Source organism: Pelobates fuscus, chromosome 2, assembly GCF_036172605.1.
Source record: "Pelobates fuscus isolate aPelFus1 chromosome 2, aPelFus1.pri, whole genome shotgun sequence".
Classification (NCBI taxonomy): Eukaryota; Metazoa; Chordata; class Amphibia; order Anura; family Pelobatidae; genus Pelobates; species Pelobates fuscus.
In genome coordinates, this window is record NC_086318.1 from 267,393,661 (window position 1) to 267,416,179 (window position 22,519).

At 40.3% G+C, this 22,519-nt stretch overlaps 1 protein-coding gene across 4 annotated transcripts in view; it reads left to right on the plus strand.

Annotated features, from left to right (window-relative positions):
• The window catches only part of LYST (lysosomal trafficking regulator), a 710,683-nt gene that overhangs the window by 593,714 nt on the left and 94,450 nt on the right, over positions 1–22,519 (plus strand). For all 4 annotated transcript variants that reach the window (XM_063443375.1, XM_063443377.1, XM_063443378.1 and 1 more), the window contains 3 exons: positions 8,589–8,778; positions 8,861–8,997; positions 12,333–12,431. In XM_063443375.1, coding sequence (XP_063299445.1) covers positions 8,589–8,778; positions 8,861–8,997; positions 12,333–12,431 — 426 coding nt within the window. The remainder of the gene's footprint in view (positions 1–8,588; positions 8,779–8,860; positions 8,998–12,332; positions 12,432–22,519) is intronic.

Sequence of the window (22,519 nt, forward strand, 5' to 3'; positions counted from 1 at the left end):
AGTGTCCATCTGAGTGGCTGCCAGTGGAGGACTCCCTAGGCTGTAATGTAAACAATGCCTTTCCTCTGAAAAGGCAGTGTTTTATATGAAAATGCATGCAGGGACATACTATACTGATCAGAGCAACTACATTAAGCTGCAGTTGTTCAGGTGACTACAGTTTCCCTTTAACAAAAAGGCCCAGTCTTTATGAAATAAAATGCAAACTTGTTTCATATTCGTAGAGGAGTTAGCATGGTATCCTGTCAATAAATATTTGAGAGAAAATGTGTGGGGGAGGAATGTTGGATCAAAAATGGGTCTTCAGATGATTGCAGCTGAAAACTCTGCTTCATCTTTAAAGTGACACTGTAGGTACCAATGTAATGTTAAAGATTAGAAGTGCTCTCTCCCTGTCATGTGATGACTCTGTCTCATAGATAATAAAGTAATCGGATAAGAAATTTGAGTAAAAGTGTAAAGAAATTGAAAAAAATGTAAATTAGTAAAAAATAAATAAATTGGTGAGTAAAAGTACAAAAAAAAGATAGATTTTAAAATTAGTAAGATAAATTTTAAGTTATACAAATATCTAACTATATAGAAGAATTATCTGATGCAGTGTATTGTATAAAATGATCCTTATATCCAGCGTTCTGTATTCCCAGCTATTACGCACATTCTTTCACCAATATGCAGATTTGTAAAAGCACGTAATAATGTTTAAAAATATCTAACCTTGTAACTATAAAGATACTGATCCAGTATAGTTAAAAATACAATACTTTATTAGAAAAGATGAAAAATAAAATGAAATAAAACTAGTGCTTGCAGTCTTGCCAGTTGTGAAATACAGGAGTACATAGTTATAATGTACATGGTTAGTCTGTTGTTCATTGTAAAATGATACAAAACATCCTGTGCCTCAGACCTGATAAGTATTATCGGTGTCCCAGGTGGTTTTCAAGCTGTTTGATGTTACAGGATTGCTGTGATGATTGGTGAGCTGCTGTGTAAAGGTCCTTGATAATAATGGTAAGGAGTCAGCTTCCAAACATGTTTCTCTGCTCCTGCGGCTTTAATAATGGATATTGAGCTGACTTGTGGTTTGCTTCTTATAAGGGCTTTGCAGTTTTAATTACCAGCTGTTTTGAGAACTTGCTTAACATTTCAAAACTAGTTTGGCATTCTATACAGTCAATATGCATACTCTCAACTGTATTAATAAATAATCATAGTCAAAAAATGGATCATTAAACACAAAAGAAATTTAAAAAGTACAGAATTTTATGCGGGTTGCCATGGTTACTTTCGCGGGAAATTCAAAGATAGGCGATGCTTATTATGCAATGATGCCGGTAAAAGAGGACCTGAATTTAAATTGTTAAGTGTCATCTTCCTGGCAGTCATCGCTGCTTGTGTGTACATATTCTACATACACTGCTCAAAAAAATAAAGGGAACACAAAAATAACACATCCTAGATCTAAATGAATTAAATATTCTGAAATACTTTGTTATTTACATAGTTGAATGTGCTGACAACAAAATCACTCAAAATTAAAGTGGAAAAACACACAACAGGCTGGTCCAACTTTGATATAATATCCTTAAAACAAGTCAAAATGAGGCTCAGTAGTGTGCCTGTATGACCTCCCTACAATGCCTGTGCATGCTCCTGATGAGGTGGTGGATGGTCTACTGAGGGATCCCCTCCCAGACCTGGACTAAAGCATCTGCCAACTCCTGGACAGTCTGTGATGCAATGTAATGTTGGTGGATGGAGCGAGACATGATGTCCCAGATGTGCTCAATTGGATTCAGGTCTGGGGAACGGGCGAGCCAGTCCATAGCATCAATGCCTTCGTCTTGCAGGAACTGCTGACACACTCCAGCCACATGAGGTCTAGCATTGTCTTGCATTAGGAGGAACCCAGGGCCAACCGCACCAGCATATGGTCTCACAAGGGGTCTGAGGATCTAATCTCGGTACCTAATGGCAGTCAGGCTACCTCTGGTGAGCACATGGAGGGCTGTGTGGCCCCCCAAAGAATGCCACCCCACACCATTACTGACCCACTGCCAAACCAGTCATGCTGGAGGATGTAGCAGGCAGCAGAACGTTCTCCACGGCGGCTCCAGCTGTCACGTCTGTCACATGTGCTCAGTGTGAACCTGCTTTCATCTGTGATGAGCACAGGGCGCCAGTGGCAAATTTGCCAATCTTGGTGTTCTCTGGGAAATGCCAAACGTCCTGCACGGTGTTTGGCCCTCATACAATCCTCATGGAGTCTGTTTCTGACCGTTTGAGCAGACACCTGCACATTTGTGGCCTGCTGGAGGTAATTTTGCACGGCTCTGGCAGTTCTCCTCCTGTTCCTCCTTGCACAAAGGCGGAGGTAGCGGTCCTGCTGCTGGATTGTTGCCCTCCTACGGCCTCCTCCACGTCTCCTGATGTACTGGCCTCTCTCCTGGTAGCGCTTCCATGCTCTGGATACTATGCTGACAGACACAGCAAACCTTCTTGCCACAGCTTGCATCGATGTGCCATCCTGGATGAGCTGCACTACCTGAGCCACTTGTGTGGGTTGTAGACTCCGTCTCATGCTACCACTAGAGTGAAAGCACCGCCAGCATTCAAAAGTGACCAAAACATCAGCCAGGATGCATAGGAACTGAGATGTGGTCTGTGGTCACCACCTGCAGAACCACTCCTTTATTGGTGGTGTCTTGGTAATTGTCTATAATTTCCACCTGTTGTCTATCCCATTTGCACAACAGCATGTGAAATTGATTGTCACTCAGTGTTGCTTCCTAAGTGGACAGTTTGATTTCACAGAAGTGTGATTGACTTGGAGTTACATTGTGTTGTTTGTGTTCCCGTTATTTTTTTGAGCAGTGTATGTAATTGACTACAGTATGTGGTGTACGATGTCTGGATGAGCGTGTACAGTATGGAGTGTACGGTATCCAGATGATCGTGAAAATAGACAAAGATAAAAAAGATTAAAAAGTAAAAATAACTTTTTTAAATAAATAAATATATATATATATATATATATATATATATATATATATGTGTGTATATATATATATATATGTAAATAGTAAAAATGAAATCAATAAAATGAACCCTTACCCTCCCTCTACCTTGTACTTACAGATTGCTGCATTCCCCCGACAGAGATGGGTCTTCTTCTTTGGGGGGACTCTCTGTACTAAGCCCATCTGCAAAAAAGGACTTCCAGGGACCATGTGACCCCATAGGTGTCCATAGTGCTGCCAGCAGGGGGGACTGCCTGAACTGAAGGGCAGTCCCCCTGCTGGTGGAAAAAGTTAGAATAAAGTTTTAAAAAATAAAATAAAAATATAGTTAATATTTTTTTTTTTTTTTAAGTGTGTGTGTGTATATATATATATATATATATATATATATATATATATATATATATATATATATGTAGATGTAGCCAGCATTTGTGGCTAAGTGGCTACTACAAAAGACTGGACATACCCCATTTGGAATACCCTGGGTTGTCTACATTTGAAAATGGTATGCCATGATGGGGTTATTCCACATTCCTGGGCTACCATATGGTCTGAAAAGGCCACACAGACCCAGCAAACCTATCTGGCAAGCCCTATATTGACCCTGTAACTTTCCAAAACACCATAAAACCTGCACATGGAGGATATTGTTATACTTGGGAGACTTCACTGAACACAAATATTTGAACAGCATTTGTGGCTAAGTGGCTACTGCAAAATACTGGACATACCCCATTTTGATTACCGTGGGTTGTCTACTTTTACAAATGGTATGCCATGATTGGGTTAATTTTCATTCCTGGGCTTCTATACAGCCTCAAGGGCAACATAGGCCCAGCAAACCAATCTGGCAAATTTCAATGTGCCAACATGGAAAAGAGGAAAGCCCTGTACGTTTGCAAAAACCCATAAAACCGGTACATTGTGGACACTATTGTACTTGGGAGATGTTGCTGAACACATATTGGGGTGTTCCTTGTCAGTAATACATAACAGGAACTGAGAATCCATGCCTAAATTACAATGTGAGAGAAAAATAAAACAAAAAATGACTACCCAAAAGTTTGACAAAGACTGGTGGTAGAATTAGTGCATAGAAAGTGGTTAAATACCACCATTTGAAATACCATAGGGTGTCTCCTTTTCAAAAATTTTGATGGGGGTAAATTACATTGGCCAGCTTCAAAAATGTCCCAAATAGGACATGGGTGCATGATTACTAGCTGTGAAAATTCCAAGTTGAAAAACTAGAATGCGCACCCTCCAAGTCTTTTAGCCTTCAGAGAACCCGACACACCTATACATGGGTGATATCACTGTACTCAGGAGATTTTGCTGAACACATATTGGGGTGTTTTGTTTGGCAGTAACCCTTAAGTACATATATTATTAACCCCTTAAGGACAGAGCTTCAGAAGCTTGTCTTTCACTTAATGACAACGGCATTTTTTGCATTTTTTGCTATTTGCGTTCAACTGCAATTTGCATTTTACTAATTTATTGCACCGACACATATTATATACCGTTTTTTAAAGGACAGAAAGGGCTTTAATTTGATGTAACACATATATATATATATATATAAATGCTTATTTATTATAAAAAAAATACAGAAATATGCAAAAAAATGAATTTTTGTGTTTTTTTTTACAGTTTTTGCAATAATAATGTGTACATAATTAGTGCAGGTTAAGGAAAGTAATTAAAAATAAAATCATTTAGTTGTTCTGAATTACAGAATATATAATGTGTCTGGGATTTTCAGGTTTTTTTGGTAGTTACAGGTCACAAAGCACAAGGAGTAAAATAAACTTTTTATGTGGAGCGATTTTAGAATTTGGTATGTTTGTCTTGTAAGCCTAATAGCCATAAAAGAAAACAAAATTGCCACACAAAAGTATATATTTATATAAAGTAGACACCACAGGCTATTTACCTAAGGTTGTTTTGACACTTTCTACGTAGCCATTTTACCGCCAACCTCTGCTAAATATTGGAGTAAAATTGTGTTTTTTGGGGGTTTTCGCACACAAACTTATAACAAAGAACGTCTCATGTGTATTTTGTAAAGTTGTGCTATTCCTGTACAAAGTTTTATTATGTGTTCAGTTACTTTTGCTTAGTACAACGGTACCCCCATTGTATGTCTTTGGCAATATTTCGTGAAGCTACAGTGCCATATAGGAGACCTGTCCTTTTCAGTATTCACAGTAGAATTTTGAGAGACGTATTTAATGAGCCTTTGCTTCCATTTGGGGTATTATAGTAGTTTGACTGTTCAAAAAAAACCCCACAAAGGCCTACCATTTGTAAAAGTAGACACTCCAGGGTATCTCATAAGGTGCATATTGTGCCTTAACATGCCCCCATTTTTTTACCATTACATGCCAAAGTATGTGGTAAAAAATAATTTTGTGCATATTTTACAAACGGATTGCATTTTTGCTGGGCATTTTGTATATTTCATGTGTGCCACTAAGTTCAAACCCCCCAAATTATTCTCAGCTAAGTCTTCTGAGTAAAAGGACACCCCCATTGTATGTCTATGGCACTATTTCGTGAAGCTACAGTGCCATACAGGAGACCTGTCCTTTTCAGTATTCACAGTAGAATTTTGAGAGACGGATTTAATGAGCCTATGCTTCCATTTGGGGTATTATAACAGTTTGACGGTTCAAAAAAAACCCACAAAGGCCTACCATTTGTAAAAGTAGACACTCCAGGGTATATCATAAGGTGCATATTGTGCCTTAGCATGCCCCCATTTTTTCACCAATATATGCCAAAGTATGTGGTAAAAAATAATTTTGTGCATTTTGTACATACGGATTGCATTTTTGCTGGGCATTTTGTATATTTCATGTGTGCCACTAAGTTCAAACCCCCCAAATTATGCTCAGCTAAGTCTTCTGAGTAAAAGGACACCCCCATTGTATGTCTATGGCACTATTTTGTGAAGCTACAGTGCCATATAGGAGACCAAGCCATATCAGTTTTGACCGAACTTTGAATTTTGACGCCGGGCCTATGTGCAATTTCCAAGCATCTTTGCCGGTTTTAAATTCAAACTACCCCACAAAGGCCTACCATTTCTTAAAGTAGACACCCCAGGGTATTTCAAAAGGCATATTTTGAACCTTTGCGTGGGATCATTTTTCCGCTAGCGTGTACCAGGTGTAGTGGTTATAAGCGTTTTTTTCTGCCTTTTTGACACACAAAGTGAGTTTGCACAGTATATTTTGCAAACCTTATGTGTACTACCACTGTATAATACTTCATATGTTGCTCAGCTATGTCTGCTGAGTACAAAAATACCCCCGTATGTACCTTTGCCAGGTATATGTGGACATCGGAGGGGCACATTTGGGACACAGCCATTCCATTTTTTTTCAAACTTTAAATTTTTACGCTGTGCCCATGTCCCATTTTAGAGTATTTTACCAGGCTGTATAAACCAAATACCCCATAAAGCCATACCATTTCTTAAAGAAGACATCCCAGGGTATTTCAAAAGGCATATTTTGAACCTTAGCGTGGGATCATTTTTCTGCTAGTTTGTACCAGGTGTAGTGGTAATGAGCGTTATTAAATGTATTTTTTTACTTTTTAAAACTTTTTTTACTTTTTAAAACTATTTTTTAAACTTTTGTTTTGATTATTCATTTTTTTAAAGTTTCCTAAACTTTCGTAAAACTTTTTTTTACAGATTTAACATTTTTCTAAGCTTTTTTTTTTATGTTAACCCCCTAACTAGCAGTAAGCAGCACTAACAGTAAATTCCCCATTTTCCCATAACTCCCACCCACCCCAGCTAGCAAAATATTTAATTATACAATATTTAAATTAGTTAATTAAATAAATTTAACCCCTGAGGGTTAAAAAATAAATAAAAGTTAATCGTCAGGGGTTAAAAAAAAAATTAGAACAGTATAATACTGTGATCTGTATTTTGATCACTGTAGGCAGTGATCGACTGGCAGGGAAGGGGTTAATTTTTATTTGGACTGGGTAAAGGGTTTATTTTTTTAAATTTTTTACTTAAATGTTATTAAAACTTTTTTTAACTTAATTTTTTAACTTTTTAAAGCTTATTTTTAAACTTTTTTTAACGTTAACCCCTAGTTAGCGTAATACTAAATCCCCCAATTCCCCACTAACTTCCACCCTCCCCAGCTAGCTAAATTTATAATTTTAAAATATTTAAATTAATTAATAAAATAAATTGAACCCCTGAGGGTTAAAAAAAAAAAAAAGAATTAACCCTCAGGGGTTAAAAAAAAATCAGATCTTAGTAAAATTTAATCCCTGCCAATTGATCACTGTAGTCAGTGATCAATTGGCAGGGAAGGGGTTACTTTTTTATTAAAATGGGTAAAGGGGGGTGGGATTTTAGTTTTACTATTTTTTTTTTTCCACCAGGGGGCAGGATCACTGAAGATCCGTCTCCCTGCACTTCACACAGAACCAGGAAGTGCAGGGAGGCGGAGGTGAGTATAGAGAGCACATGTGCCTGCTCAGACATGCTGTCAGAGCGGGCACATGTACTGGGGCAGCCTGATCCGGTGCTCCCGGTCTGCCTCTAATGCAGAGGCAGACCGGAGCACCATTAACCCCACGATCGCCGCGATTGCGGCGATCTGGGGTTAATTTTAACGGGTGACGGACGAGGTCCGTCACTCGTCATTAACGCATTCCCCTGAGTGACGGACCTCGTCCGTCACTCGTCGTTAAGGGGTTAAATTGCTATGTGTGTAAAAAAAAATCACCAATTATTTAGGTTTTTTTTTTTACTTTGGCCTAAATTGGTGGTAAAATGGTTGCATGAAAAGAGTCAAAATACCCCAAGTTTAATACCATAAGCTGTCTTCTTTTTAAAAATATATGCATGTGAAGGGTTATTTGCGGATTTCCGACAGATATCATTATTACAATGTAACTTGTGTTAATTTTGAAAATGAAAAAAAAAAAAATTGTTTGGAAATAGCAAAGTGCTACTTGTACTTATAGCCCTATACCTTTACAAAAAAAGCTAAGAACAGGTTAACATTGGGTATTTAGAAACTATTTAGCACAGATGTTTTTTGGCGGTTGTAGCACTTTCACCCAGTTCTCATCTGAATCATTCAGCTTTTATTGGCAAACTTCAGACGGGCCTGTACATGTGCTTTCTTGAGCAGGGGGACCTTGTGGACACTGCAGGATTTCAGTCCTTCACGGCATAGTGTGTTACCAATTGTATTCTTGGTGACTGGTCCCAGCTGCCTTGAGATCATTAACAAGATTATCCCGTGTAGTTCTGGGCTGATTCCTCACCGTTCTCATGATCATTGAAACTCCACGAGGTGAGATCTTGCATGGAGCACCAGCCCGAGGGAGACTGACAGTTATTTTGTGTTTCTTCCATTTGCGAATAATTGCACAGACTGCTTTAACTTTGAATTGATCAATTAATCAACTCATACATGCATAATTGATTATATTTGTTTGATTATTTTATAATTTGATTATATTTGTTTTATTCCCACATTAAAATATTTATTTTGTTAACATGTGTCTTTACAGAGTCCTCTACCATGGATAAGAGGTCTGAAATGGGGTGAATATGTTGGGTCTCCCAGTGCTCCTGACCCCAGTGTTTGCTTTAGTCAGCCTCATGGAGAACGGTTTGGCTCCCTACAGGCTTTACCCACCAGGGCAATATGTGGCTTGTCTTGGAAATTCTGCTTAATGATGATCTACAGTAAAGAGCAAGGTAATCTACTAGTTATAATATCCTAACATTTCTTAATCAGGATTTAGATTATCTTAAATTGCTTTTTTTATTTTCCTTTCAGGTGTCCGGAGCATGCACAGTACTGATATTCAGTGGTCTGCAATCCTTAGTTGGGGATACGCAGATAACATTTTAAGACTGAAAAGCAAACAGAGTGAGCCTCCAGTGAATTTCATACAGTGCTCTGAGTTGCATCAGGTATTCTTAGTTACATATATAGCATCTATTCAAAATTCTAGAATTATCTTTCAATATGATCTGCCTTTGACAATTTTCCTATGAAATGTGCACGTTGGCTTCTCATTAAAGGCCCACTCCACAACCACAAAGCACTTCAACTTACTGAAATACTTGTGTGAGGCGTATCCTATCTTAATTGCAAATATGATAGTAACTATTTCTAGGAGAAACGTTGATGAAATTATCACATCAATCAGACAGCCAGGGAGGTTCTCTTCCTTCTTCCACTAGCAAATGAGTCTCCAATGATACTAATACAGCTTAATGTAGTTGTTCTGGTGAAAATAGTATGTCCCTCCCAAACTCCTACACATTGGTTGCAGGTGGGTGCTCTAATAATAATTTTAGTAAGTGACTTATTGTACCCCCTTGGTTACCCCCATGGGTAACTCGTGGGATGTTTAATTGTAATATTACAAGGGCTCTGCATCAGTCTGAGGTGTCATAGCAGAACAAGTTTAGTCAGAGGGCTCTGACAGGCAAGTCTTACTTGTCTCAAGACTTGCATGACACCCCCACACAAAATCCTCCCCTCTGCCTTACCTTACAAAATGGGTTAATGTAATTATCACAGGCAGGAAAATACAGTTTTACACAATATTCATAACTTTAAAAGTATGCATCACATTCACATAAAACTTACTTACTTACAGTTGCAAGAAAAAGTATGTGAACCCTTTGGAATGATATGGATTTCTGCACAAATTGGTCATAAAATGTGATATGATCATCATCTAAGTCACAACAATAGACAATCACAGTCTGCTTAAACTAATAACACACAAAGAATTAAATGTTGCCATGTTTTTATTGAACACACCATGTAAACATTAACAGTGCAGGTGGAAAAAGTATGTGAACCCCTAGACTAATGACATCTCCAAGAGCTTATTGGAGTGAGATGTCAGCCAACTGGAGTCCAATCAAGGAGATGAGATTGGAGGTGTTGGTTACAGCTGCCCTGCCCTATAAAAAACACACACCAGTTCTGGGTTTGCATTTCACAAGAAGCATTGCCTGATGTGAATGATGCCTCGCACAAAAGAGCTCTCAGAAGATCAACGATTAAGAATTGTTGACTTGCATAAAGCTGGAAAGGGTTATAAAAGTATCTCCAAAAGCCTTGCTGTTCATCAGTCCACGGTAAGACAAATTGTCTATAAATGGAGAAAGATCAGCACTGCTGCTACTCTCCCTAGGAGTGGCCGTCCTGTAAAGATGACTGCAAGAGTACAGCGCAGACTGCTCAATGAGGTGAAGAAGAATCATAGAGTGTCAGCTAAAGACTTACAAAAGTCACTGGCAAATGCTAACATCCCTTTTAGCGAATCTACAATACATAAAACACTAAACAAGAATGGATTTCATGGGAGGATACCACAGAGGAAGCCACTGCTGTCCAAACAAAACATTGCTACACGTTTACAGTTTGCACAAGAGCACCTGGATGTTCCACAGTAGTACTGGCAAAATATTATGTGGACAGATGAAACCAAAGTTGAGTTGTTTGGAAGAAACACACAACACTATGTGTGGCGCAAAAGACCTCATCCCAACTGTGAAGTATGGTGGTGGGGGCATCATGGTTTGTGGCTGCTTTGCTGCGTCAGGGCCTGGACGGATTGCTATCATCGAAGGAAAAATGAATTCCCAAGTTTATCAAGACATTTTGCAGGAGAACTTAAGGCCATCTGTCTACCAGCTGAAGCTCAACAGAAGATGGGTGTTGCAACAGGACAATGACCCAAAGCATTGAAGTAAATCAACAACAGAATGGCTTAAACAGAAGAAAATACGCCTTCTGAAGTGGCCCAGTCAGTCCTGACCTCATCCCGATTGAGATGCTGTGTCATGACCTCAAGAAAGCGATTCACACCAGACATCCCAAGAATATTGCTGAACTGAAACAGTTCTGTAAAGAGGAATGGTCAAGAATTACTTCTGACCGTTGTGCCCGTCTGATCTGCAACTACAGGAAACGTTTGGTTGAAGTTATTGCTGCCAAAGGAGGTTCAACCAGTTATTAAATCCAAGGGTTCACATACTTTTTCCACCTGCACTGTGAATGTTTACATGGTGTGTTCAATAAAAACATGGCAACATTTCATTCTTTGTGTGTTATTAGTTTAAGCAGACTGTGATTGTCTATTGTTGTGACTTAGATGATGATCAGATCACATTTTATGACCAATTTGTGCAGAAATCCATATCATTCCAAAGGGTTCACATACTTTTTCTTGCAACTGTATTTTCAGAATCAGCGTTCTCCAAATACAAACATACGTCAAAATATTACAAATTGGTCCAGTGGGTCAAAAGTTCGATCAAAGTCCTTTGTGACCAAATAAGGCATGGGTTTTCTGCCCAAAACCGGTTCCACAGAGTCTTCTATCCTGGAGATAATTGGGAAGTAATCCAATTATCTCCAAGGACAGAAGCAAAACTCCATTAGCCACATGATGGCAAAAGACAATAAAATACATAACTATATATAACTGTGCAGCTATTGCATAAAACAGGTACATTCAGGCGCTCAGATCACATACATACAGTTCAATTGCCATCGAGTCAAAGTCTTTCACATAGTCTTTCGTTATACGAATGGGCTCCATGGCAAAGCTATCTGGCGTATCAGTGTTCAAATAGGGAAAGTACCGAATGACCCGGCTTTCGTGTCTTTGCAGGGGAAAATCAAGCGTTTCAACATGGGGCCATAGTCAGGAGGTTGCAGGCGAGCAACCAGGCTCCTCCAATGCCCAGTGGCGGGGTTGGTACCGTCACACATGGGGAAATTACCATGCAAAAAAAAAATCCCTACTCAAGCTGGAGACCTGTTTATCTTGTATGGCTGCTAAAATTTTGGCTGGGATTAATACTGTCAGAATTTGATAAAAACTAGTAAATAGTTTTTTTGTTGGATGTTGCCAATATAATGGAATTGAAGCCTTAGTCAATTATATGATTGTGACCATGGAGAGACACACAAATAATCTATATGAATTAACGTTTTTAGAAGAAACATTTTATTTATAAATAGATTTAACATTGTAGCAGCATATGTTTAGGATTTGATTCATAAAAGTGCAAATGTGGTTAAAATAAACAATAAATAAATTACTGTAGTTAATACAGCACATTCAATATAACTTTCTTCAGCAGTTTTAATGCCAAATTGTTTATATTCTTTCTTTTATTTCTCAATTCAAAATGTACTATTGAATTTCTTTCTCCTTTTAGCTGTAGAATCATGTTAAAACACACTGCCATATAACATGCTTTTATTGTAATTAAAGGTCACAAGTTGTGCATGGGTGCCAGACAGTTGTCAGCTCTTTACAGGAAGCAAATGTGGTGTTATCACAGCCTATTCCACTCGTTTTACAAACAGCACGGTATGTGTACAGTAATTAATTTTGTACTTAACACAGACTTTTCTTTTCAATAGCCTGTTCTTAATGATCTAAATTATTCACACAGTAAATGTGCTATAGACACAGCTTTTTGTGAAGAATTCTAACCCATGTATACATTGTGTCAAAATTTGCATGTCTGTAATTAGTAGGTGGTTACTGTAGAGTCTAGACCAGGCATATGCAACCTTCGGCACTCCAGGCATTTTGGACTACACCTCCCATGATGCGTTGCCAGTGCCAGCATTATAGGTGTAAGAGCATTATGGGGATTGTAGTCCACAACATCTGCAGTGCAGACGGTTGTCTACCCCTGGTCTAGGCAATCAAAACATGTGTCAGATAATTATTTTCTGCCATAGGCAGTACAGAACTATGCCAACCTGTCTAAAGTCTTCTATATGCAATGCCCAGTTTAAATTTCCAGCTCTGACACTGCTCATTAGTAGCCTCTTATGTATTAAATGTGGTCTTCATTGTAGAAATCCATCTAAAAACGAACAAATTATATATATGAACATACAAAATTAAGCCCTGCACTCAAACTCCCACTACTCCTGGGCATCAGCAATGACTATAGTATACATCAACTCCAATACATGCAAAAAAAACACAAAGTAAAAAGATATTTGCACAATTAAATAAATTACGTTTTTTTTTTTTTTACTATCACACCTATGGCCAATTAAGTGTAAGCTTACCTGCCATGCCAAGGCAAAACCTCTTAGGTGAGTCCTAAACTAAGAATTCAAGTGCAAAACAAACTGTATAACAACAAAGTTAAGATACAGTATAGGACGCCACAATCACAAAACATGAGGCTGATATAGTTACCATAATGGAGAGGAAAGTATAGAACTTACATGGAAAAGAGAAACAAAAAAAAAATCATAGTGCAAACTTTAAAGGGACACTATAGTCACCTGAACAACTTTAGCTTAATGAAGCAGTTTTGGTGTATAGAACATGCCCCTGCAGCCTCACTGCTCAATCCTCTGCCATTTAGGAGTTAAATCCCTTTGTTTATGAACCCTAGTCACACCTCCCTGCATGTGACTTGCACAGCCTTCCATAAACACTTCCTGTAAAGAGAGCCCTATTTAGGCTTTCTTTATTGCAAGTTCTGTTTAATTAAGATTTTCGTATCCCCCGCTATGTTAATTGCTTGCTAGACCCTGCAAGAGCCTCCTGTATGTGATTAAAGTTCAATTTAGAGATTGAGATACAACTATTTAAGGTAAATTACATCTGTTTGAAAGTGAAACCAGTTTTTTGGTTTTTTTTTCATGCAGGCTCTGTCAATCATAGCCAGGGGAGGTGTGGCTAGGGCTGCATAAACAGAAACAAAGTGATTAAACTCCTAAATGACAGTGAATTGAGCAGTGAAATTGCAGGGGAATGATCTATACACTAAAACTGCTTTATTTAGCTAAAGTAATTTAGGTGACTATAGTGTTCCTTTAATAAACACAAAATGTAAAAAAAGGTAATAGGAACACATTGGAAAAAAGGTAATATGAACAATTGAGGTGAATCAATATGTGCAAAAGCGCTTTTGCCTCAATTAGGCTTATTCCTTAGGTGCATCAGTAGGCAGTAGTTACCTCTATGTATCAGCAGGCATTCCTACACAGGCCACCAGTACTGGGAATGAAGTAGTCAGTTCTTACAATGTTGCTGCGCTGAAGTCCTTTTCAGGTATGTAAATATGCTCAAAGCGTTTTGTCTTTCTTCAGACTTAGTTAGGTGCTTGTTCTTTCTTCAGAATCCAGCGTAAAATGCCGGGCAGCGTCCCCTCGCTGTGTCAGTGCATGCGCATTGGCACAACAACGCAACGTCATTAGGCCCCATCACAGTCTACCTCGCATGCACGTTCCACTTTGGAATGCAAACAAGCTTTATTGCTATAAGCAAAGCGGATAACCCCAGACTCATACAAAAAGGCTGGAGTCGCTTACCAATTGCTATAGGACAAAGGATCCACAAATCTATCTAATGTTAAAACATCTAAAATTTTATAACGGATCAGTAAGAAAAATGTAAAAATGAATAATAAAATATGTATATGTATGTTGAAAATAGATGTGTGGATCAGACATAAGCAGGAATACAATAAATAAAAAGTGCACACTGTATAATAACAGAAATTACAATTTTAATTTTGTCATGAGCAGGAATACAATTTATAAACACTCATATAACGCACACAGGGTATGATTACAAGAAAACAATCATAGTTTTGATATACTTTATACATGGGTGATCAATGTGATGAACCATAAATAATTAATCAAATGTCTAAAATATATATATGTGTGTGTGTGTGTGTGTGTATATATATATATATATATATATTTGTGCTCGGAATTTAATATGTAATGGATAGTGTCTGAGATGAAAGTTGGTTGTGGTGTGCCGAAACCAACGTCCGAGTGGGCCTGTAAATAAAAGAGGGCAAAGAGAAGTTAAAAAAAAAAAACCCACACTTTATTGCATTTGTTACATGACTAAATTCCTAAAGGCTTGGCGAAGTTCTCTTTCTGGTCGTGAAATGTACGTGTTGTATATAGAGGACTTCCAGCGACCCAGTCTCTTTATGATGTGGACCAGGGTGTTAGTACTAGAAGCTGATGAAGCGTCTCCTATGTGAAAGGAATGCCCTGAGAATGAAGCTGGGTTGTAACCCAATTTTCCCAATAAGATTCTAACATGCGTGGTGAATTTTGCTGTAGTGAGTGAGTGCCCTTGTAGTTGTAAGAGTGGTGAGTCTGGTAAGTGCGTGTTATGGGTTGATCGTAAGTGGTGCCTTAACTGGACACCAAGCATTGTCTGTTGGAAAGAGAGGAATGATAGTGGGGTGTAGGGAATGATTAGTTTTGGTATATGGGATTGTGAGAATGTAATAATCGTCTACTTTAGTGAGTTGTGAGGTTTTTTGTGGTATCTCCTTGACAAACAACGGTAAATTCCCTAGGTCTTAGGAACCCATAAAAAGCTAAATAGATAGCAGATTTGATCACCAGGTTCGTGTTGGGATCAAAAAGGGATTCGTCAAGGAGATTGCTAATCTAAAGATAGGCCCATCTATAGGAAGTCTGGTGGTAATAAGTGGAACCGGAACTTTAGAGATCCCCTTTAAGATTTTCTTGATGGGGTATGATGACAAAAAGGGGGTGTTGTTAGGGAAAGTTGTGAGGCTGTGATGCTGAACCACCTTGAGGTATAATTTAATTGTATTGTGGGAAAGTTTTAAGTGTAAGTGGCAAAAGGAGGCAAAAGCCCCCATAGTTCGGGTTGAAAAATCACCCTGTAATCCGAATTCAGCTGTAAATTTATTGAAAATGGTAAGTGCCCTACTATAGGTGATAATTGTGTTTGGTGATAGTGCTTGGTGCGTAAGAGTCCTAGCATGATGCATAAGTGTGTTCAATCCAAGATTAACTCGTGAAAACTCGGTGTTCTGGATGGTTGATGGTGGGCTGACGGGAGTGCCTGGAAAAACACCTGAAATTGAGATCGAGACAGAGCATCAGCGGCCGTGTTGTGAATACCCGGGATGTGAAGGCAAATTAAGTTGAACTGGATGGTTGCTGCCAACCAGGTCAGCTTGCGAATCAGCCGCATGATGGTAAGAGAGGAAGAGCGCCCCTTGTTAATGATATCGCAAGCTGACGAGTTGTCGGAATAGCATTTTACTGCCTTGCCGAACCAGAGGTGACCCCAAGTGTGTGCGGCCGCCACGATGGGGTAAATTTCAAAAAGGGCTGAAGTTTCTCTAAAACCCGGCAAGGCATCCGTCTCAGCTGGCCAGTGACCCCTAAACCAGTGATTACCAAATATAGCTGCGAAACCCGTGTTGGCTGCAGCGTCAGTGTAAATGCAGGGTGAGAAGTCGGAGAGAGGGGGAATAAACATGGAGATACCGTTCCATTCAGGCAAAAACTTCCGCCACATGAGTAGGTCAGCTTTGGCGTGCTGGTCCAATGCAATTGGGCAGGCGTCCGGTACCCCGTGAAGCAGACAAAGGAGCCTGGACACAAAAGATCTACCCTGCGGAACGATGTGCATTGCGAAATTCAGGGACCCCAATAAGGACTGAAGTTCTTTTCTGGTGCATACATCATTCCGCAGGAACATATCTATCTCCCCTCTCAGGCGGACCAGTTTTTTTGGGGGAAGGCTGGCGCGGAAGGTACCAGAGTCCAGCTCTATCCCCAAGAAAGTAAGTGTAGTAGTGGGGCCAATCGTTTTAGAGGGAGACAAAGGTACCCCGAGGGTGGAGAAAAGTGCTGAGGTGCCGAGGATATCGGTGGGTGTGCGTGCGCACGCTTGGTTCTATTATGAGGAAGTCATCCAAGTAATGAATGACGGCGTGATACCTAATAATGTTCAGAAACAGCCAGCATAGAGTTTCTGCGAAAATATCAAACAGTTTAGGGCTGCTTCTGGACCCGAAAGTGAGTCGCGTGGAAAAATAGTACCTGTTTTGCCATTTAACACCGTGCAAGTGCCAAAGTGAGGGGTGCATGGGCAGTAATTTGAATGCGTTGGTAATGTCTGTTTTACTAAGCCAAGTGTTGCTACCAGTTGAAATTATGGTTTGTATAGTGTCGTCTATTTTTACGTACTGTAGTGAGAATTCGTCTGCGGGAATGAGTGCGTTAATACTAGGAACAAAAGAAGAGTGCGGTGCCGATAAATCAATAATCATGCACTTTTTATTTGAATATTTGTGTACAGCTATGCCAATGGGGTAGTGCGCCAGGAGGAAAACGGTGAGGAGGTGAAGGGGCCGATCATTAAACCTTATGCTATTTCTGTGGAGAGGAGAACGTCCGTGACCTCTGGGTCTAGGCAGGCTGATAGGAGATTGGGGCATTCCAGCGTGCCTGAGGGAATGGCTACTAGACCCGTGAGAAAGCCCTGGGTGGACCCTGTTAGTAAATATTACACAAGATGTCTACTTGGATGAGTTTCCAAGTAAAAAAACCAGGTTGTCGATATTAACGTTGATTAGTCACTTGCTAGGGGACAACCTGGCCGGGCACATGGTCTTAGTGTGTGCCCTGAAGCAGATAGAGCAGATGTGCAACAATCTACAGGCGCTAAAGCTGCAAGAACCAGCATTGAAATTGTTGCACACCTGAGCCTTCCCTATAAAAGAGATAGGCCTACCCAATTTATCCCGCTGACCACCCTCATGTTTATTTTGAGGGGTGGGAGTGGGGGTGGATGGATCAGCCACAGAAGGGCACAAATCAGCCAAGTGAGTAGAAGAATTACATGTGGCACAAGACGGGCGCCCCCGAAGTGGCGACAGAATAATTCTGTATCCATCTGACACCAGTTAATTCTAATGTTGAACTGTTTCAGATGTGTCGCCGCTTTCTCTGATATCGATTTATGATAATCATAAAAAGATGAGCCCCCGTACTTGACGCCCAAATCCACCACTTTATGGAGATAGAGGTCCAGTTCCTCTCTCCTGTGGGGATATACTGAGCAGATGACCTCACGGTATATCCCGAAAGCCAAAACAAAATTGGGGATAGATAATTTTTTATTGAGCCTAGGGTCTCTGGTTTTAAGAACTACCGAGATATCCCCAAAGTTATAAGCCCTGTTCTCCAGTACGTCTTGGGAGGCTATAAGCAATGACACCAGACACACGTCCTTCCCGTCTAGGATTTCTTTCCTAATGGAGTCTGGGACAGAGTGAGCTGGTGACACAAAAGGAGATGTATCTGAGGCAGGAGCTGAAGGAGGAAGTATAGGGGCGGGAGTTGGTGCCACAGGTACTGCCGGGGTGAGGGCTGGGAGGTCCGGGAGGTTACCTGGGGAGGCTATGGCACTCTCGACCTTGCTTAACCTGCTGTTCAAGGTCTGCAGGTTGGCCAGGATTGCCGCATGGGTGTGCTTAGGTGGCTATGCCAGCGCCAGATGGTTGATCTTGAGAGCTAGTTCCTGGCCTAGGCTCAGGGGCCTGGTATGTCAAAAGTCAGTAGAGTTCCGCCTTGCAAGCCGTAGCAGGAAAGGGGATGCCCCTGAGAATAAGTTTGGCCGTAATTTTTGGAATGGTCCACGCTCTCAAGGACGTAGGAGTAGAGGGGTTGAGAGATTTACCTGGTGATTCAGGTCTGATTGGAGTAAACGGAATCTCATTAGTAGGCAACTCATCGATGGGAGCCAGATCTTGAGACATTCTAGAAATGAATGAATTAATTGGATTTAGTGGGGGCGTATGGGAAAATGAAATGGGTGGGAGGGGGGAGGGTATGGTTCCTAAGGTGAACTGGACTGTAAGGCTATTGCCGAAGTGAAAAACTTAACTTTGACTAGTGACGGATGAGGCCCTGCTAGTGCCAAGTGGTGGTGAGAGGCTCTATCTATGATTTGGCCGAGGTAAGTATGTTGCCACAGATGTGGTGGCGGGATGTTGGCCTCTCGGTGACATTTAAGAGGTTCAAAACGTGTGGCCATGAAAAGTGAGGCCCTGACTATTGCCCTGCAGAAAGGCGAATGAGGCGTTTTACCTATGATTTGAATGTGGGGCCGTACCTCCGTGTTGAGGTGGGAAATGGCTTTGTGGGACATGAAAACCTTGTTAGGCTCGGTCCGGAGCCCAGACCCTGTAAGCCAGTTCATGCACCTTCTATGGGATATTTAGATACTTAGAAATTTGAAAATAATTGGTGGATACTAACCTTGATACTGATTATACCCTGGCGCTTGCACCTTTGAGTATTTAAGTAGAGAGGCGCGGTAATTGGCGGTATCGTAGAAGAACCTGGGTTTGAGACAGATGTTGATCTGTATGAGCGTGACGTATGAGCGCAGTGTGAGCTCCTGAGAGAGTGACAAGTTTAGAGTGAAGGCTGTCTGAGGCCTTGAAAGACTACCTGAACTGAAGTAAATTAAAACAGTACCTGGTTTGTACGACAAGAACCAGGACTTTCAATTTAGCTGTAATAAACGACAAATGTGCGATCTGTGGAGACCAAAGAAATTTAACAGAGCTAAGATTAATATATGTACGTAAAGAAATTATATAATATTGTGACATTAGTATCTCTTGGCTAATAGCTGAGACAGATGATGTGTGTGAACGTGACATATGAGCGTGAGGTGAGCTCTTGACAGAGTGACAAGTTAGAGTGAAGGCTGCCTGAGGCCTTGAAAATGTAGAAACTGAAGAAAAAATGAATACAATACCTGGTTTGTAAGACAAGAACCAGGACTTGCCAATTTTGCTGTACTATACGACAAAAGGATGATCTGGTTTGTAAGACAAGAACCAGGGTTTGGTAATTAAGCTGTAATATACAACAAGATAAATATATATACTGTTAACATCTGCACAAAAGCCATGTTATAATAAGTGACAAAATAACTCTTATTTAACAGCAAATTACTTATAGATTGGTTAAGCTACCTAAACCTTCTTAAACATAAAGAAAGGAATTAATCAATAACTTAAAACACAAGGTGGTGATAACGGCGCACTGACTGGCATATGAAAGATCTTTTAGACTGGCTGGGTCAGTTATTGCAGACTGTAGATTGGGGCATTCTAGTATGCCTGAAGGGAGTGTTACTACACCTGTGTGAAATCCTCTAGTGAAACCCGAGATGAGAAAGTCAGCCAGCTGTGAAGAAGGATGTTCAGTCAAGTAACGTTGTAAATTGGGTACGTTTATTGTGGTTATTGCTTTCTTAGGGAACAATTTGTTTGGGCACATTGTTTTTGCGTGAGCCCTGAAACAGATTGAGCAAACATTGAGTAATCTACAAGCGCTATAGCTACATCCCCCCGCATTAAAGTTATTACAGACTTGTGCTTTCCCAAGAAACACTATAGGTCTCCCTAATTTGTCTTTCATCTCCCTTTGATTAGCAAAATAGTCTGGGTTGGTGTTACTAGTAGACGGACCATCTACAGTACTAGGATAAAAGTTTGCTGTATGAGAGGCTGAAGAACATATTGCACATGCTGGTGTTTTGAGCCATGCAATATGTCTACAGAACAATTCTGTGTCCAACTGACTCCAATCAGTTGGAGTGTTGTACTGAGCCAGTGACGCAGCTGATTTGGCCGAAAAGGACTTATGGTAGTCGTAGAACGCGTAACCGCCATATTTGTAAGCTAGTTCCACCAGTTTGTGCAGATATAGATCCAGCTCTTCTCTACGGTGTGGGAAAGAAGAGCTAATTACATCCCTATATAACCCAAAAGCTAAGACGAATTCAGGAATATTTAGCTTCTTATTGAGCCTAGGGTCTCTGGCTTTCATTACCACGGATATATCTTCGAAAGTATAAGATCTGTTCTCGATTATATCCTGTGAGGCAATGAGGAGGGAAGCTAGAATAACATCTTTCCCTTCTAGTATGTTCCATTTTAGATTTTGTGGAATTAAATGTACTGGATTAATAATATTAGTTGTTTTGGCAGGAATAGGAGTGGAGTTACCTCCTGAGCCGGTTTCTGGTTGTCCTAGTGGAATTTGAACTTCCGGAATGCTAGTTTGACCATTGGCTTCTAGGTTATCTAACCTGTTGTTTATAGTAGCTACGGAAGCTACCAGAGAGGTCATCATACTCCGTAGTTCTGCCAAACTGTTCTGTATTGTACAATCAGAACTAGGGCCTGGTAACTCATCCACGTTTTGGGTGTTAAGTAAACAGAAAAGTTTGGCTTTCCTGGCAGTAGCCGGAAAGGGAATGTTCCTTCTATTCAGTTTGGCTGTGATTTTTGGAACAGTCCAGGATCTGTAGCTGGATGTCGTACTAACCAGACTGAAAAACGTGAAACTCTGCGTAATTGGTAGCAACGTATGTTGAAAATTAATCCCTAGAAAGGAAGAAGAGTAATTCCGCAAGTAAACCTCAATAGGTACATTTGATATACAATTTTTTTTTTTTTTTTTATGAGAGTATATACGCAGAATAAACATAAATGAAATACTAGCCATTAATTACTTTAGGTCTGAAATTATCTAATAAAGCATTCAAAACGAAATTGACCGACTAACATTAATCTAGTTATGTTGCTTTAAGAAATAAACGAACAGCGTATGTGAGACGAATTTCCCCGTAAAAGTAAATGACATATGAATTGTTTAACAAGGTTCCTAAACAGTGAATTGAGCCGAACTGGCTGGATAGTATTTGCACGAACCTGAGTGACTGTCGAATGATTTAAGCTCACGAACGTTAGTATAAACGAAATAGAGTATTCGAATGGACTTACAGCGTTTGGATGAAACTGACGAATGGCTTCCGTTCGTGTGAAAATACTCACGAAACTGGCGTGCGAGTTCCTGAGAGTTCGAGCGTCGCGGCAAAATGACATCAGAGGTCTGCGTGTGAGCGGAAATGAAGGCAGGAATTTCCGGAATTGACGAAGACAGATAAGCAAGGGGTTTGCTGGGTTTATAAAGGGCCTTAAATCCCTCCCACAACTTCAGGCATACACCTTTTTATATATATATATATATATAGAAAGGCCATTAGGCCTGAATTTGTGGGAGGAGTAAGTCCCCTACTTAACCTCCCAGCCCCTACTCACCTCTGCCGTTCGAGTTCAAGTGTTCCGCTCAACTTCCGGTTCACTGACCTCCGGTTCGCTGACTTCCGGTCCGGCCGTCCTATTCTGCGGCAGTCTCCAGTTGAATCCTCCGTCCGGTGCGACGATCTGGCTTCCGAAACAGCCAACCGTGAGTCACACTTACCCCTCAGTCCGGTCTCCTCCTCGCCGCTAGGGGGTCTTAACAGGGGACCGGAATGCACATGGGGTCACGGTAACGCGAGACCACCCACGGTTACCACACTCAGGCACCTCGGGGATCGGTTGGTACAACCATTTGTCGCTACCAACCCCCACCCCCTCTCAGGCTACATACGGGCCGGTTAAACATTACACTTGTTGCCTAGGCAACTGATTGTTAAGTAAATCTTCAGTAGGACAGTGTCTGTTGGCTCTCAGAGTCCATGCCGTACTTTAAACAGTATGTGTAAAGGATGTATTTTCAGTTCTACACATTTCTAATATATTACGGCATTATGCTTCT